An 18010-nucleotide genomic window follows, 5' to 3' on the forward strand; every position below is an offset into this window, starting at 1 on the left:
GAAAAACAAAAGACACAGCTGCAGAGCCAGAGGTGTAGAGGATGTCCCTCTTAAGATCAATAAGAAAACATCCACTGCTCTGTTGACAGTCTGTGTTTGGGTTGTCCATGATACAGTCTGGATTGTTCTGGTGGCCTTGAGGCTTGAACGAGATCTTTCTGGGAGGTTCGGTCGACATCACAGCTACAATCTGTAGTCTTCTGCGTCACCAGGCAAAGAAAAGCAAGAATGTCGAGGGGGTAGGTAAGAAGAATGTTGGAACAATTGGTCACTAGGTCAAACTTCTCCTACACACCCTCTTAAAAGTCTATCGTTGTGACTTCTGACCTTGTGCGTCATTTCTAATCATTCTCACATGAGGCAGAATCGGCATATCTGATTTGCTCTGTACATTCGCTGCTGATCTGAGAAGGTCTCGGTCATAGGTTCCGACATACTTAAGCTTAGACTAGGTGATCCCAAAGCTGCTCCCAAATCAGCAGAAAGTGATGGGCCATTCTTCTTTGCCTCAGAGAATTCAAACTACGTAAAGCATCCTGGTTGGATGGGGGCTGCTTTTCACAATCCCCTCATCATTGCCAAAGGTTTCTCTCGACTACAAGGACTTGTCGGTCCCTGGACGGGTGTGATAAGAGATTCCCAGCACTTCCGAAAGTGCTGTTGGTTTGACGTGTAAGCGCAAAACAACACTCATCGCTGAAGGACTGATACTTTGGGAGCCACCGCTTGAACAAGCACTGATAGGGAACTAAAGACATTAAAAACATTAGACAGTAAATTAAACATGATATTGCACAAGTTGCTTTAAAGGAAAACCTTGTAAAACGTGATGAATCATCCAAATGTTTGGAAGTAACTGTAGGATTGGGAAGAAACTAAACTAACACTAGAACCCAACAATAATTAATGCCTAGGGATCGTGAGTCACGGTTTCTCAATGTTGTCAAAGAAACAAGCAGTGATGAATGGATAAAGGAATTTGGCCATTTGTATGGCTGAACGTCTATGTTAATGCATGTCAGAATTGAGAAAAGGATTCAATTATCATATGCTAACATGAAATCCCTTTTTGGTTGTCCAATTGTGCTTTCACGTCTTCAGTCTAATTTTCATCTGACTTTTGTGCACTTATTAACTTTACAATGATATCAAAGCAGCTGTTTCTCACACCTCATTTCATTTAAATGACCCATGTTTTAATGAGTTGTGAACACAGCTCTATCCTATCCAAGTGAGGAAAAAAAAAGTTTGTCTGAAAGAAATGGTCAATGAAATCGTGCTTCATCACTGGAACCACACCAATGGGAAAAGTAAATAAACAGTAGGCCCAAGTTTCTTCCCTGGCTCACCCACCCAAACAACAAAAAACCCAGTTTCTGCTGGTATCTGAACGATGTTTACAAAGTCCTCATTAAGGAAAGAAAGTAGATAACAAAACACACACACACACACACACACACACAGTGGGACCATAGGCAGTGAAAATGCAGAGCTTCCTAGCTTATAGATAAGAGACCAAGAGAAAGCAAGAGATAGGGAGTGAGAGAGGCAAACACAAGAAAAGAGATGCCACAGCAAAACTCAATGAAGCAGTCCTTCAAACCAAACTCTGCAGACATCAGAGCCACATCGAAGAGTGTGTTGACAAGTAAATACCTTTAATAAGTAATAGGTGCATACACATAATCCAGATCAGGACTGTGTGGACAGGAATTCTGAACTCCCAGGAAATCCAGGACTCTACTCCTCTGGAACCATCTGGACCAGAGGGATAATACCTACCAGCTATTAAAATCTTGGATTCACTGTTTTTCTTTCTAGGATCTACCAAGGAAATCTAACAATTTCATTCCCTTTTGCACAAATATTTCTGCATATTGGAGAGTGGTTCCAGCCCTTGCACTCCTAACCATGGCTGGTATTGAAAGTTGTTCAACCACCTCTATATGTTGCCTCGCTTTCCTCCTGCTCATTTTAGGGCTTTTCCCTGGAGATGCCAGTCCAATTAGTTCCCCAGAGAGGCACCGGATTGCCCCTGGGTTTAATGATGGTCGTGGAGGGGTTGTGGATCCGTCTCTTCTGGAGCAGGACAGTGAGGTTGATATGCAAAACGTGGTGGAGACCCTGCGGGGACAGTTCCTTCGGACCTTCAACCTGTCAGGACATGGACCCCTGATGCAGCCTGGGGTACCAAGAGTGCAACCTCCAGAATACATGCTGGAATTGTACAATCGTTTTGCAAATGACCGAACATCCATGCCTTCTGCAAACATTGTACGGAGTTTCAAAAATGAAGGTAAGAAGTTTTATTTGTTTTGCCTGACTGTATTACCCGGTTCCTTTTACAGAAATGATTCATATAATGGCAATGTATGTAAAGTTTTTATGTTGTAGCCACTGTCTATATCTACATATTGTTATGTACTTCAGTGTCTGAATGTTGACCGCACCCAAAAGGAAATAAATAGATAGATAGATCACTAGTCATCCCTGAGGGAAATTCATGTAATACTTTATTTTTATTGGTTTCGTTCAATGCATAAACCAACTCCTTTGAAGCTGGTTTTGCTCATGCATTAAAGCTTTTATTACTGATTTTCCCAGAGTCCACCCCAAGCAATGTGGGTCCCAGTGGTGTGAGACGACACCCCCTCCTCTTTAACATCTCCATCCCAAACCATGAGCGGGTTATGGCTGCTGAGCTTCGCCTCTACACCCTCGTTCAGATTGACAGGCACCTGTATGCTGGGGTTGACCGGACAGTGACTGTATATGAGGTGATTCCAAGGAATGACAGTTGGTCTGAAGATGGAGAAGATGAACCAGTGCAGCTAGTGGAATTGGCTTCACGGCAAGTTTACGGCATGGACAATGGCTGGGAAACGTTTGACATGACTGCTGCCATGCAACACTGGGGCAGGTCCAACTATGGCAACACCCACAGACTGGAGGTTCACATTGCAAGTTTAATATCACGGAATGGTTCAGAGTTTGAAGGTCCTGCGACAGGGGGGAAAATGGAAATTGATACCAGTCCAGAAGAAAGGCACAAACCTCTGATAATTGTTTTCTCCAATGACCAAAGCATAGATCACCGAGGAGAAAAAAAGGAGTTAAATGAGATGATTAAACATGAGATGCCTGGCACAGGTCTGGATGACAACCTGGGGATGGAACTCATGGATCTTTGGGGGGAGGTAGGAGATAGCAAAGAAGAGGAACCAGATGAAGAAGCTCTCCTGCAAATGCGCTCCAATCTCATTTATGACACATCAGCAAGGATTCGTAGGAATGCAAAGAGCAACCAGTGCAAGAAGAGTTCCCTATATGTTGATTTTAAAGACATTGGGTGGGACTCTTGGATCTTAGAACCTCAAGGCTATGAGGCATATGAATGCACAGGGGTCTGTACTTACCCTCTAACTAAGCATGTCACTCCAACCAAGCATGCCATCCTACAGACTCTGGTTAGCCTTAAAAGTCCAAATACCGTTTCCAGGGCTTGCTGCGTCCCCACAAAGCTTGACCCCATCTCACTTCTCTACCTGGATGATGCAGGTGTGGTCACCTACCAGTACAAGTATGAAGGCATGGTAGTGGCAGAGTGTGGTTGCAGATAGTCCTCAAAGAATTTGGTGATGAAGGAGTAAGGTTTGGTAAAAGACACTGAAAAATAAAGATGTTTCTGCCTTGGAGGAGAAAGAAAGTCTGTAGTTCCATGTCATCAGGACAAAAGCAAGTCTCACAGTAACAGGGCTGTTCTTTCTTAACATCAAGGACTTTCAAGACCTTTAGGATATTGTGATGCTTTCATATTTAGCTTTGTCAACAAGAAAAGGAAGAAGTCTAAAAAAGAGAACTAGATTTTGTGCCTCTGTACATTGAGTGTGTGCTTGAGGATAATACCAAGACAAAGAGAAAACCAATCCAACAAACCACTCAAACTTCCTCAGGATCACTACAGCCGCACTCAGTAAGCTGTCGAAGTTGCATTGTGCTCTGACATTTTCTGGGTGTTACAGATGATCTTAACATCTCATACCAAACTCACATGCCTGGTCTTTTTACTGGCAAACCATTATAAGTCGACAAAGTCCTTTCTCTAATCAGAGGACTCAAAATAACCAAAGAACACTGGTTTTGTTGGGCCTGTGAACTCGAGGCTTGTGGAAAGCTCCAGCATCCAGTTTCTGCTGCATAATATCAACATCCTTCTCTGCCCTGTGTCAATATACAGCTTCCTGTGTAGCTGAAAGCATTTGATATGGGCCAAGGCAAAGCAATACGGTTGGCTAGGAAGTCTATGAGAAGCGGAAGTGTGTGAAACTAACCAGAATGGTCTAGCGTGAGATGGTCTACCGCTCAGTGAGGAACCACTCAATATCAGCTTTGTTTTTTGTTTTGCATGGACACCCTCTGGACCTTCTGGACATGCAAAGTGTATGGACCTTGTCCAGGTATCACACAGAAATTTCAGTTTCAATGCCTATTTTGAGACCAAGTTTAATAGTTTGCATCCTCATGCCTTACCTCAACCCTGTGTAATTTGCGAAGAAACTTCGGATCACTGTCTTAACTATCGAGCTCAAGAACGGAGAGGATGAGCACACTGAGGAAGTTGAACGTTCTTTTCAATGTCCAAGGGATGGCAGACTGCATCACAAGGGTGGAGGGGTAGAGGCTATGGGGTTATCTGCATTCTATTGCCTTGCATGCCGTGAGAGCTAAGCTCCCAGGCCTTGAGCGGTCTATGATAAGAAGGTGTTGGGGCTAAGAAACATGCAAGTGACCATTTCAAGCTATTAGGGCTTTTAAGATTACACTGGGCTTTAACATAATTTCAACTCCCTGACCCTGGTTTGCTAGGATGGGAAGGAACAATTGTCTATGGACATTGGTTCACATTCTATCCTTTATAGTTTAAAGAATTATTAAACTCTATGACTGCTCGAGGTGGTGAGCTTCCTTAGCACTTTTTGCCTGGAATGATATTTCTTAAATAACCAAAAAAAAAATTTTTTTCTTACTAAAACCATGGCTTTCACTTATTTAAGGTTTGTAATTTTACCCTTGATTTATCTCAAATGGGATTTGAACATATTCTGAATTTAGCATGTAGGAATGCAGTCTTGTGGGTTTCACCACAGTGACAAGCAGTAGTAAAACTGCATGCTACCCCCTTCAAATTTCTTCACAGCTCAGGGTGATAATTTGAAAAACTGTATATTAAAATGGTAAGCATGATTAACATTAACATTAGTGTATTTTTTGCAATGGCAACATTTTCTACTAGTGAGAAAAATATTGTTATAATAATGACTAGATATTATTCCTGAAAATCCTTATAGAAAACCAGGTCCATATCTATATCATCAAGTATAGAAGGGAAAATATTGCTGAAAAATCTCCCAGAGACAGTATGTGGAAGAGAAACCACATACACAAACCATTAATGTCTATTTATTCATGCCATGCTAACCATCAATACCAGTTCCACTCACTGCTAGTCATATGTTTGACGTTTTATGAATATGGAAATGTGTTTTTCCCTTCAGAGTTTTGTTTATTGTTCAGTCTGATGATGATTTCACACAATTCTGCATCTCTTCAAACCCACTGTAAGGAACATGGGCGATTTCCATCACCCCTACATAGGACTGACTATGGAGAGTGCAAAAGCTGACATTTCTGCAAACATCTCCACATCATGCAACTCCTAAGACCTGGTCTTTCATACTGCTGCTTTATGAAAAGAAAAAAATAGCCTATTTATTGAAAAATTAATTTATTTAATTTCTATTGTTTCTATTGTGTCATGTATGTAGGTATGTAAAGCATTTTATGTAAATAAAAACATTATATATGTAAAATCGTTTGAACTTGTCCTGAATAAACCTCATCAGATTTTCACCGCTCTTTCTGCTTGACTGATTCTCAACAACCGTAACAGCTTTGATTTGTTATAAAGCTCTCTCCAAAGCCGATTCTGTGCAGATCCACCTAAACTCCACAAAACAGCTGTTTATAGACATGACATGGCGACAGGTCTTTAGTTAAATACAGATTGAGAGAAACAGCAGTCTGGTCCAGAGTCAGAATTTACATGTCAAACTAATACACAAAAAAGCCATGTGGAATCCAGGATGCTAATGACCGTGTTATATCCTGAGCGTGTAAATGTTTTCTTCTGGATTCTGGGACTTCCAGTGAGCTTTGGAAATGGTTATTGGATCAGTAGTGTTGTAGCTGCAACGGCTGAAAATATACAGATGCTGTTATTTTATTAGTGATATCTGATTATCTCTTGGCCAAAAAATAATGTGAATCAATTTGTTTCTGTACTTTAGAATTATCAAGAAAAAAAGAGTCGGTTTTCTCTTCAGGACATTTTAAGTGTATTTTTTTAATAGTATTTAATACAAATCACAGACAAAATATTTAAAATAATACACATTTCTATAAATATTGTTCTTTAGATTTGTCAGAAAATTTAATAATACGCCAACTTTTAGTTTCGACAAATGACGTAAATTCAGTGCATTAGCTTGTTAAATTGTAAAGGATTTTATTAGCTTGTTACTTATTCTGTAAATTAATTCATTAAATTAGTGAACTAGCTACATTCTGTAAACTATTTTGTTAAATTAGCAAGCTTTTTAAAAATCTTCTAAAATTGTCTTGGAATTTAAACTAATATTTTTTTGGTACAAAAAAACAAACATCTGAAATTATCCTTAATTCATTAAATAAGTGAGCTAGCTAAATACTGGACATGAATGAATTAGCGAGCTAGCTAAATTCTGCAGATAAATTGATCTAAAAGCAAGCTTAACGCAAGCAAGTGAAATATTGTGAACTAATTCGTTAAAGTAGGGAGCAAGTTAGAGCAACTAATTCTGTAGACAAACTCAGGAAATGTATGAGCTAACAAAATGTTTAAAATTTGCAAATGAAATTCTCATTGAACTTTCTAAAATATTTATACAAAAATAAATGCAAGTACGCATGAATTGTATGAATCAGACTGTGATCTAACATCTGGATGACATCTAGCAGAGTTTTAGATAAAAAAATTTTAAATACGCAGCTTTTATTGCTCATTGTAAAACCATTAAAAAGACCTTGTTTCCCAGAAGGCTGATGTTTATCACTAAACCAGTGATGATTTTCATTCCACAGTTCACATCAATTTACTCAATAAACCACATGAAATCCACACAATTTACCAAAATCTGTCCTCAAACTACATAAAACAGCTCATTTCTCTAAACTCAACATTCCTGATTATTATACACTAATCATCCAGAGCCACATTCTTAGCCTTTCACATATGACAAACGTTTGTGGACACCTGAGCATAAGATCGGTATGTGCTTTCACACTTAGTCTCTGTTTGCTGTTATAATAACCTCCACTCTTCTGGGAAGGTGTTCCACTAGATTTTGTGGAGATTTGTGCTCATTCAGCCATGAGGTGAAAAAACCTGAGGTGCATCAGTGTTCATATTCATCCCAAAGGTGTTCAATAGAGTTTCGAGCTCTATAGCAGATCTTTATATGACTGTGGTGCAGGGTTACTCATACACAGAATAGAATAGAATAGAATAGAATAGAATTTGAATTTGGTGCCCAGTGTCAATACATAATCATACAAAATATATGAAATAAATAAAACATTTACATTTATGGCATTTGGAAGACGTCTTTATCCAGAGCATTACATTTATCTCAGTTATACAACTAAGCAGTTATGGGGTTAAGGGCCTCACTAAGGGGCCCAGGAGAGGCAGCTTGGTGTGGTTGGGATTTGAATCTCAAGCACTTTGTGACAGTCAGAAGTAAAGCTGTAAGTAAGTTTGGAGAGAAACAGAACCCATTGGGACGTGATGTTATATAACTTCAAATTAAAGGGATCATTTCAGCACCATTAATATTATTATTGCATTGTTTGTTCATGATCAGGGAAACACTTCTGCTTCAGCGATGTAGAAGTTCCTATGTCTATTATTTCACAGGATTTCTTACGCTTGGGACGAGTCATGGAAGGGTCGTGGACTGCATTATGGATTGACGTCTGGACAATGTTCACCCGCTTTCCTCCGGTCTATTCTCAGACACACGCAGGATTATATAACACTCAACTCCTCAGACGGCGCTCAGGATGTTTTCATGCAATCATGTGAAAAGCTAAATAAAGCATTCTGGGGTTCAAGAACCCTGAACAAATCCTCAAACTCCTTCTCTGAGCTTCCCTGAAGAGCTTTGGAGCTTTTTAAATTAATGAGCTATTTACTAAATGAAATCACATCTGGACAGTGTTACTGTAACTCCAGACCAAACCCCCTGCTGCTTTGCTGAAATGAGAAGAAGGAGCAAGTGAACGGTTTCTAACAACAACCAGCATCAGCTCGTTCACAGGGGGGTGTTGGGTGGATGGATGCTCCACCACAGGTGTATAACTGCTGATACGGGGAAGAGTTTTCCGTAAAGAGGTGCTGAAGATGTAGAAAGTGGAAGCTCAGTGGTTAATGTGTTGGATTTCTGTTTAGAGGGTTGGGAATTCAAATCCCAGCTCCATCAAGCCACCATTGTTGGGCCCCTGAGCAAGGCAGTCTTGAAGTTGAGACTCTTATAAACTTCAAAACTGCATCATGAAGCTTCCATGAGTTGGAGTGGAAGATCTCCTGCTGTAGAGCTCCAACCCTATTGAACACCTTTGGGATGAATATGAATACTGACTGCACCCCAGGAACCTCCTCACCTTCTCACCTACATCAGTACTTGATTTTACTAAAACCATTGTAGCTGAATGAATCGCCACAAAAATCTGGTGGAACGTCTTCCCAGAGCAGTGGAGCTCATTAATAACAGCAAATGGAAACTATATCAGAAACAAGATGTTCAGAAAGCACGTACCAATCTAATGGGCAGGTGTCCACAAACGTTTGCTTATTTGGTAAATTAGAAGCAGATATCGTTGTATCAGTTCAGGTGTATTTATAAAAAGTGGACGGGGTTAAAATAAGACAATTTTTAAACCGCGTGGCTTGGTGTTATGTCCTGCTATGAGACGTGAGAGTCTTATGAAGCTCACTGCGTCTTCTTGGCATTACAGTTTATCAGCCCATCAGTCCCAACACCACGTCCACCCACAGATCTGATCTCCCTACAGGAGCTGCCGGTTCAAACCGGAAATATCCATAAAGAATTTTATCATGTGCGCACTTGTTTTTATGGTTAGCAAAAAAAAAAAATCAGCGTCAAAGAACAGGTTTCCAGCGTCAACTAACCAGAACAGAACTTGTGGATTTTTTTTTTATTGAATTTAAAAGGCAGATATGGAAGTGTCTGGCTGTAGAGTGGTGAAGGTTTACTGCGAGAGTGGAACAGTGACGAAGATATTTTATAACAGCATGTCTGAGATGATTTGGTTGTTCTTCGAGTCTTAAAATATTAACAGATTTTTGTCCTCATTGCTCCTTCTGCAAAAACTAGACAAGCATTTCACATCCATTATGCATTTTTCTTCTGGGATTAATTGTTATCTGGAATATATGGCCCAAAGTTGGACACCTAACTATAAGATTCATGTGTATATATCTTTTGAACATCCCATTCCACGTTTAGTTCCCATTTGCTTTTATAAAAACCTCCTCTTTTCTGGAAAGATGTTCCACTAGATTTGTGTGGAGATTTGTGCTCTTTAGTAAAGGTGTTAGTAAAGTCTGGTACTGATGTAGATGAGGTGAGAAGGTCAAGCATGAAAAATCCATCCCAAAGGTGTTGAATAGTGTTAGAGTTCAATAGCAGTAGATCTTCCACTGCAACCCATGGAAACAGATGTTTATGGAGTTGGCTTTATGGAGCATAGTCATGCGGGAACATGTTTGGGGCCTCAAGTGAAGAGAAAATTTCAGTTTTTGAAGTTTGCATTTGAAGTTTGCATCCAAAGACGTCCGATACGATTGTGTGCCTCCAACATTGTTGGAACAGTTTGGGGGGGAAGCACATACAGTATAACTGGAAAAGTCAGATGTCCCAATGCTTTTGTCCAAATATAACATATCTATCAATATACAAATGTTCCCCGAGATACGATGGTGCGACATGCGATTTCTTGATCTTACTATAGCGATTCGACAAAATTGTAAAAATATGTTTTGTTTCGTGCCCCCCTTCACTCGCGAACCGCCGCTCGTCCACACTCCCACTGCCACATACATATATACTTTATAGTTCATCGTCTTGAACCGGGGATCTGCGACCCCTAGGGGGGTGTGGCAGTACTGCAGGGGCTCCACTAATTAATGTTGAATCAAAACTTTTTGTTAACATGGGTAAAAACATAAAAGATAAACATTTTTTATAAAAAATATAATTATTACATTCAATTCTAATAAACTTACTTAAAGCTTAAGTTTGTGTAAATGTATAATATCCCACCTGATAGTAAATGGAAAACTGTATGAAACTGCAAATCTATAAATATAAAATACAAACAATGTTGCATGTACAGACAATGACAACATAGTTCTAATTGTCTTAACATAATATGACCAGCGTAATATGATTGGATTCTATTAATATCAGTAGCTATGTTTGACACATTTTGGATCAGGGGGTCCCTATCACCTAAAGCGGTCCTTGACCTGAAAAATGTGAAGACCCCTAGTATAGATTACACAGTTCAACACTATAACTCGCTCTGTTTTGCTAATTAAATTGTTAACCAATTTCAGTAAGACTCCTTGGGCCATGTCTCGACTTCAAGTTACAATGGGGTCATTAGGATGTAAGTTGGGGACTACATGTATCTCTCCAAAACCTTTTCAGTACAGCTTACACTGTCATTTCTAAAATAATTCCTCATCTGCATCTGAATTTTTGGGCCCTGCACTATATTGCTGTAAATTTGACTCTGGGCCAGTCCTGCTCACATCCACAACTGTTTCTGCAATATCAGTTCTATAATTACATTAACCTTTAAATCTATGAAATCTAGGAATTAATCAGAGCTATATCATGTTGAAAAGACCACACCATACACCATACACCATACACCATACACCATACAGCACACAGCTCGAGATGAAGCTCCTACTTCCAACGTGAAAACCTGTTCACTTACTACACAGTTTAAGTCTAAACAGAAGTCTTTATATAACACTTTATTTCGTTTTATTCAGACTTTCTAACACCGGAACACTAGAGCAAAAACCAATCTCTCTTTTATACCAACAGAGAGAGAGATCCATGAGAGATCCATTAGAAATGTTTTTTTGTCAACGGCCATTTAATTTTAGTGAGAAACCTTGGTGTCTATTACACCAGCCTCAACACACTGTAATAATTAAATATTTTGAAAGCTGTACCGAGTAAAACCCAGCGAGGCGGAGACCCCGCTGCTGCAACGTGATTATTTATATGGTGGAAATGCTGTAATTGCCTTTAATGAAGCAGGAGGGATTTCTGGCTGATGGTCGAGGTCGTTTGAACCCATTCAGCTCATCACGGGATGCACTGATCTGAGAGATAAAGGGAAGGCGTGATGAGGAGAGCGATAGAAGACACGGCGGTCGGCAGAGACGTCACGAGGGCACGCGGTCATTACCAGAGAGTACAGTGGGCTACGTGTGGGACTGCAGGAAGGCTGTCCTGACCTCTCGGACACACCTTCACACGCGTACACATGCAAGGAATCTCATAATTACATCCTAAAAACCCAAATGATTCAGCAATAGAAGATATTTTATAGGAAAGAAAATAAAACAAACACTTCAGTTAAAGTGAAGCAAAGAGAGAAAAGCAGCTCACCATCAAGTAAAATCAGTCCAAATAAAATCATATCATGTGAACTGTATTATGAGTAGAATGTTTTATCAGTGAACACGGCATTGTGAGAGTATCATTCTGTGTAGACACATGAATACTGTTTTAACACTAATATAGTTTAAGATTAGAATTTTGACAGAACTGTACATTGAGCAGAGCATAATTTTTCTAACTTTACTATACTACCAGTTTAGAGTTCTAACTTTACTATACTATCAGTTTAGAGTTCTAACTTTACTATACTATCAGTTTAGAGTTCTAACTTTACTATACTATCAGTTTAGAGTTCTAACTTTACTTTACTATCAGTTTAGAGTTCTAACTTTACTATACTACCAGTTTAGAGTTCTAACTTTACTTTACTACCAGTTTAGAGTTCTAACTTTACTATACTACCAGTTTAGAGTTCTAACTTTACTTTACTATCAGTTTAGAGTTCTAACTTTACTATACTATCAGTTTAGAGTTCTAACTTTACTATACTATCAGTTCAGAGTTCTAACTTTACTTTACTATCAGTTTAGAGTTCTAACTTTACTATACTATCAGTTTAGAGTTCTAACTTTACTTTACTATCAGTTTAGAGTTCTAACTTTACTATACTATCAGTTTAGAGTTCTAACTTTACTATACTATCAGTTCAGAGTTCTAACTTTACTTTACTATCAGTTTAGAGTTCTAACTTTACTATACTACCAGTTTAGAGTTCTAACTTTACTTTACTACCAGTTTAGAGTTCTAACTTTACTATACTACCAGTTTAGAGTTCTAACTTTACTTTACTACCAGTTTAGAGTTCTAACTTTACTATACTATCAGTTTAGAGTTCTAACTTTACTTTACTACCAGTTTAGAGTTCTAACTTTACTTTACTACCAGTTTAGAGTTCTAACTTTACTTTACTACCAGTTTAGAGTTCTAACTTTACTTTACTACCAGTTTAGAGTTCTAACTTTACTATACTACCAGTTTAGAGTTCTAACTTTACTATACTATCAGTTTAGAGTTCTAACTTTACTTTACTACCAGTTTAGAGTTCTAACTTTACTATACTACCGGTTTAGAGTTCTAACTTTACTTTACTACCGGTTTAGAGTTCTAACTTTACTATACTACCAGTTTAGAGTTCTAACTTTACTTTACTACCAGTTTAGAGTTCTAACTTTACTTTACTACCAGTTTAGAGTTCTAACTTTACTATACTACCAGTTTAGAGTTCTAACTTTACTATACTACCAGTTTAGAGTTCTAACTTTACTATACTACCAGTTTAGAGTTCTAACTTTACTATACTACCAGTTTAGAGTTTTAACTTTACTATACTACCAGTTTAGAGTTCTAACTTTACTATACTACCAGTTTAGAGTTCTAACTTTACTATACTACCAGTTTAGAGTTCTAACTTTACTTTACTACCAGTTTAGAGTTCTAATTTTACTATACTATCAGTTTAGAGTTCTAACTTTACTATACTATCAGTTTAGAGTTCTAACTTTACTTTACTACCAGTTTAGAGTTCTAACTTTACTATACTACCAGTTTAGAGTTCTAACTTTACTATACTACCAGTTTAGAGTTCTAACTTTACTTTACTACCAGTTTAGAGTTCTAACTTTACTATACTACCAGTTTAGAGTTCTAACTTTACTTTACTACCAGTTTAGAGTTCTAACTTTACTATACTATCAGTTTAGAGTTCTAACTTTACTTTACTACCAGTTTAGAGTTCTAACTTTACTATACTACCAGTTTAGAGTTCTAACTTTACTATACTACCAGTTTAGAGTTCTAACTTTACTATACTACCAGTTTAGAGTTCTAACTTTACTATACTACCAGTTTAGAGTTCTAACTTTACTTTACTACCAGTTTAGAGTTCTAACTTTACTTTACTACCAGTTTAGAGTTCTAACTTTACTATACTACCAGTTTAGAGTTCTAACTTTACTATACTACCAGTTTAGAGTTCTAACTTTACTTTACTACCAGTTTAGAGTTCTAACTTTACTTTACTACCAGTTTAGAGTTCTAACTTTACTATACTACCAGTTTAGAGTTCTAACTTTACTTTACTACCAGTTTAGAGTTCTAACTTTACTACCAGTTTAGAGTTCTAACTTTACTATACTACCAGTTTAGAGTTCTAACTTTACTTTACTACCAGTTTAGAGTTCTAACTTTACTTTACTACCAGTTTAGAGTTCTAACTTTACTATACTACCAGTTTAGAGTTCTAACTTTACTTTACCACCAGTTTAGAGTTCTAACTTTACTTTACCACCAGTTTAGAGTTCTAACTTTACTATACTACTAGTTTAGAGTTCTAACTTTACTATACTACCAGTTTAGAGTTCTAACTTTACTATACTACCAGTTTAGAGTTCTAACTTTACTATACTACCAGTTTAGAGTTCTAACTTTACTATACTACCAGTTTAGAGTTCTAACTTTACTATACTACCAGTTTAGAGTTCTAACTTTACTTTACTACCAGTTTAGAGTTCTAACTTTACTATACTATCAGTTTAGAGTTCTAACTTTACTTTACTACCAGTTTAGAGTTCTAACTTTACTATACTACCAGTTTAGAGTTCTAACTTTACTTTACCACCAGTTTAGAGTTCTAACTTTACTTTACTACCAGTTTAGAGTTCTAACTTTACTATACTACCAGTTTAGAGTTCTAACTTTACTATACTACCAGTTTAGAGTTCTAACTTTACTTTACTACCAGTTTAGAGTTCTAACTTTACTTTACTACCAGTTTAGAGTTCTAACTTTACTTTACTACCAGTTTAGAGTTCTAACTTTACTATACTACCAGTTTAGAGTTCTAACTTTACTTTACTACCAGTTTAGAGTTCTAACTTTACTTTACCACCAGTTTAGAGTTCTAACTTTACTATACTACCAGTTTAGAGTTCTAACTTTACTTTACTACCAGTTTAGAGTTCTAACTTTACTATACTACCAGTTTAGAGTTCTAACTTTACTATACTACCAGTTTAGAGTTCTAACTTTACTTTACCACCAGTTTAGAGTTCTAACTTTACTATACTACCAGTATTGAGTTTCAACATTACCATACTACAGTTGGTTTGAATAGGCAGCTGTTGAGGACAGCGGGGTATGGAGACGGAGGAACCGCTCTGGCGCCACCTAATGGGAGAAGATGAAAGAAGAACAAGAACAAGAACAAGAACAAGAACAAGAACAAGAAGATACTACAGGTATAGAGGTTTAAGATTAATACTATAATATGAATATATATAATGTAAAAAGTACTATATTACGAGTATAGCATTTACTATACTACAAGCAATATAGAATTTTAACAGTCACACTATGAATATAGCATTTAAAGCATATTATTTTAAATGTAATTAAAATTAAATGTTAATTACATTTTAACAGAACAATTCTCAGAATAGTGTTTTAACAGTGCTATATTATAAATATAGCCTTTATTCAGTTATAACAGCAGAGTACTATGAGTATAAAACTACAACAGTAACAGTATTAGCAGTTTAGTATTTTTTTGTGCCATACTGTAAGAACTGCACTGTTACAGAAGCATACTACAAGCCTAGCATTTAAACAATAACATACTGTAGGTTGTTTTTCAACAGCATTATATTGTACATAAAGTGTTTATTGTACTATACTGTCTTTTCGTTTTGGTTTTCTTCTACACAGTTTAAAAAAAACAGCAGAGGAGTCAATAGCTGCTTAAATCTGAAATGATTGACAGCTGAATGTGTTCTAAACTATTAATTAAGTAGTTAATAAACTATTAACTAAGCACCGCCCCCTCCCTCTTATCTGACATCAGTAATCCATTTTCCTGCACTAGCACTTCCTTGAGAAAGTCTTGAGTTCTTAAATGTTAAATATAATCTGGCAGTGTTTTTGACTGTATATATTAGCATTAGCATTAGACTATATATAAAATGAAAGTCAGATAACTATATTTTTTAGGAACTTTCAAGGTAACCAGTAGGCACTGGTTAAGATGGTTTCACTTCTTATAAAAGTTAAATCACATTAGATGCAGTTTCTCAAGGCTCAGCACTGGGCCCGCTGTGGTCTGCTGTAGTCCGATCACTATACACTCGGATGTTTTCTCTATACTATAACACACACTCTGATTAATACAATCAAAGACTGCACATAGCTTTATTAATTACTATACAGCATCTACATATTATTGCATCAAGCACAATTTACGGGTCAATGTTTCAGAACCGGCCACACTCATTCTTTGATTGGAAATGAACGTTTATGTTTGAGTCCTCATAAGTACAATCTACAGCATGAACAGGAAACACACTGCAACTCCAACTCCTTCTACAGAATTCCCAGGAATACAAACCAAAGACAGAAAATAAGTGAAAAATGGTAAAAAAAAAAAAAAAAAAAAAAAAAAGGTAGTTCATACAAGATTCATTCACATATATTTATACATACTATATGGACATAAGTATTAGTTCATACAGTATGTAAATGGACTAACACTTATGTCCATATAGTATGTATAAATCTTGTGAACTTCATATGGCTGACTTCTTCAGGCATATGAAGTTCTTCCTTACCAAGTTGGAGACACACAATTATATAGAATGTTTTTGGATGCAGGAACGTTGAACTCTGAGAGCCAAACCTGTTCCAGCGTGACAATGACCCTGCACACAAAGCCAGCTCCATGAAGATCTGCTTTCCATGGATTAGAAGTGTGTGGAAGATCTCCTGCTATAGAGCTCCATCTCTACTGAACACCTTCGGGATGAATGTGAATGCCGACTGCACCCCAGGCCTCCTAACCTTCTCACCTTCTCACCTACGTCACTAACATCCTTGTAGTTAAATAAATCTCCACAAATCTCCATATAATCTAGTGGAACATCTTCCAGGAAGAGTTGCAGTTATTATTAAAGAAAATGGGGACTTTTTATAGCTTTACTGAGATACTGTCCTGAAGCTTAAAGGAAACAATTTCACTATCTATAAAGGTTTCTGGATTCTCAAGATTAAATGCTATGAGAAGTTTAATTCCAGCAAATGATTGTTAGCCAGCTATTAGCATGCAGCTGACAGGCTAAGAACTGACCCAACCTCCAAACTTCTACAGCATGGACCCTGTGGTAATAAATAATGTTTGAGACATGAAGACACCAAGAGGTTCACTTGCTCGTCAAAATCAGCTATTATCCACAATATCTTACTCTGTTAAAAGTAAAATAATTAAGTCAAAAATTTGCTAATTCTCAAAGTATGAAAAACTATTACAAATGTTATGTTTGGAAGAGAAAAATAGATTTTATTACTGGTGGAGTATTTTGTTTCTATATCAACTATATCAAACTAAAACATCATACAGCCTTTATATGTTTGCCATAAAAAAAAAAGAGTTTATTCTGTAGATTCCCAGTCTAGCCAGTTTATTTTAGCTATCCTAATTAATTCTGGTTCCAGATAATAGCAAAGAAAACAGGCTATCATAGCTAATTGTAGAGAAATATGCAGTTAGATAGAGCTTTCGCTTCAGAGCTACCGAAGAGATTTGTTAGTTCTATCTAAGTCTTTGCTAATTTAGCTTTGGGTGTATTTTGATATTTTGTGTGGTTTGATCTGCATGTTAACGTCAGCGCATTTCAGTGAATTTGAGAGGAAATGACGTTACACAGGGGTGACAGTCAGTAGTTGAGCAAACACCTCAGCAACATGGCACAATCTGGGAAATTCCTGGTTCTGATCCAAACCAGAAAAACTCCTGAGAACAACAACAGCCAAGTTTCAGAAGAAAAAAAAATACTAGAGAAACAGGAAAGGCTGCTGATTCAGGAGAATTTATCCTGCTCCGAGAATGAAGAGAAAATTAGAAACCTCCACTAACACCACCACCACCATCGTCAACAATACAAGCAACACTAACACCACCACCATCACTACCGTAATGAATACAACCTCCTCTAACACCACCACCACCATCAACGATACAAGCAACACTAACACCACCATCACCATCAACAAAACAAGCACCATAACACCACCACCACCACCACCACCATCACCACCAACAATACAAGCACCACTACAAACACCACCACCACCACCACCATCAACAATAAAAGCAACACTAACACCACCACCATCACTACTGAAATTAATACAACCTCCAC

General features: G+C 37.4%; 1 protein-coding gene across 1 annotated transcript; it reads left to right on the plus strand.

Moving 5' to 3' along the window:
* Positions 1-1441: 1441 nt before the first annotated feature.
* Positions 1442-5904, plus strand: bmp10 (bone morphogenetic protein 10). The gene is made up of 2 exons (XM_083527416.1): positions 1442-2296; positions 2605-5904. Exons 1-2 carry the CDS (start codon positions 1912-1914, stop codon positions 3618-3620), a joined length of 1401 nt encoding a protein of 466 aa, XP_083383542.1. The 5' UTR covers positions 1442-1911; the 3' UTR covers positions 3621-5904.
* Positions 5905-18010: the final 12106 nt, after the last annotated feature.

This window comes from Silurus aristotelis (genome assembly GCF_946808225.1).
Source record: "Silurus aristotelis genome assembly, chromosome: 23".
In the NCBI taxonomy this organism is placed as follows: Eukaryota; Metazoa; Chordata; class Actinopteri; order Siluriformes; family Siluridae; genus Silurus; species Silurus aristotelis.

Coding starts and splice junctions, on each gene's coding strand:
- bmp10 (XM_083527416.1), top strand. CDS start 1,912: ATGGCTGGTATTGAAAGTTGTTCAACCACCTCTATATGTTGCCTCGCT. Junction 2,297..2,604: donor ACGGAGTTTCAAAAATGAAG/GTAAGAAGTTTT, acceptor TGATTTTCCCAG/AGTCCACCCCAAGCAATGTG.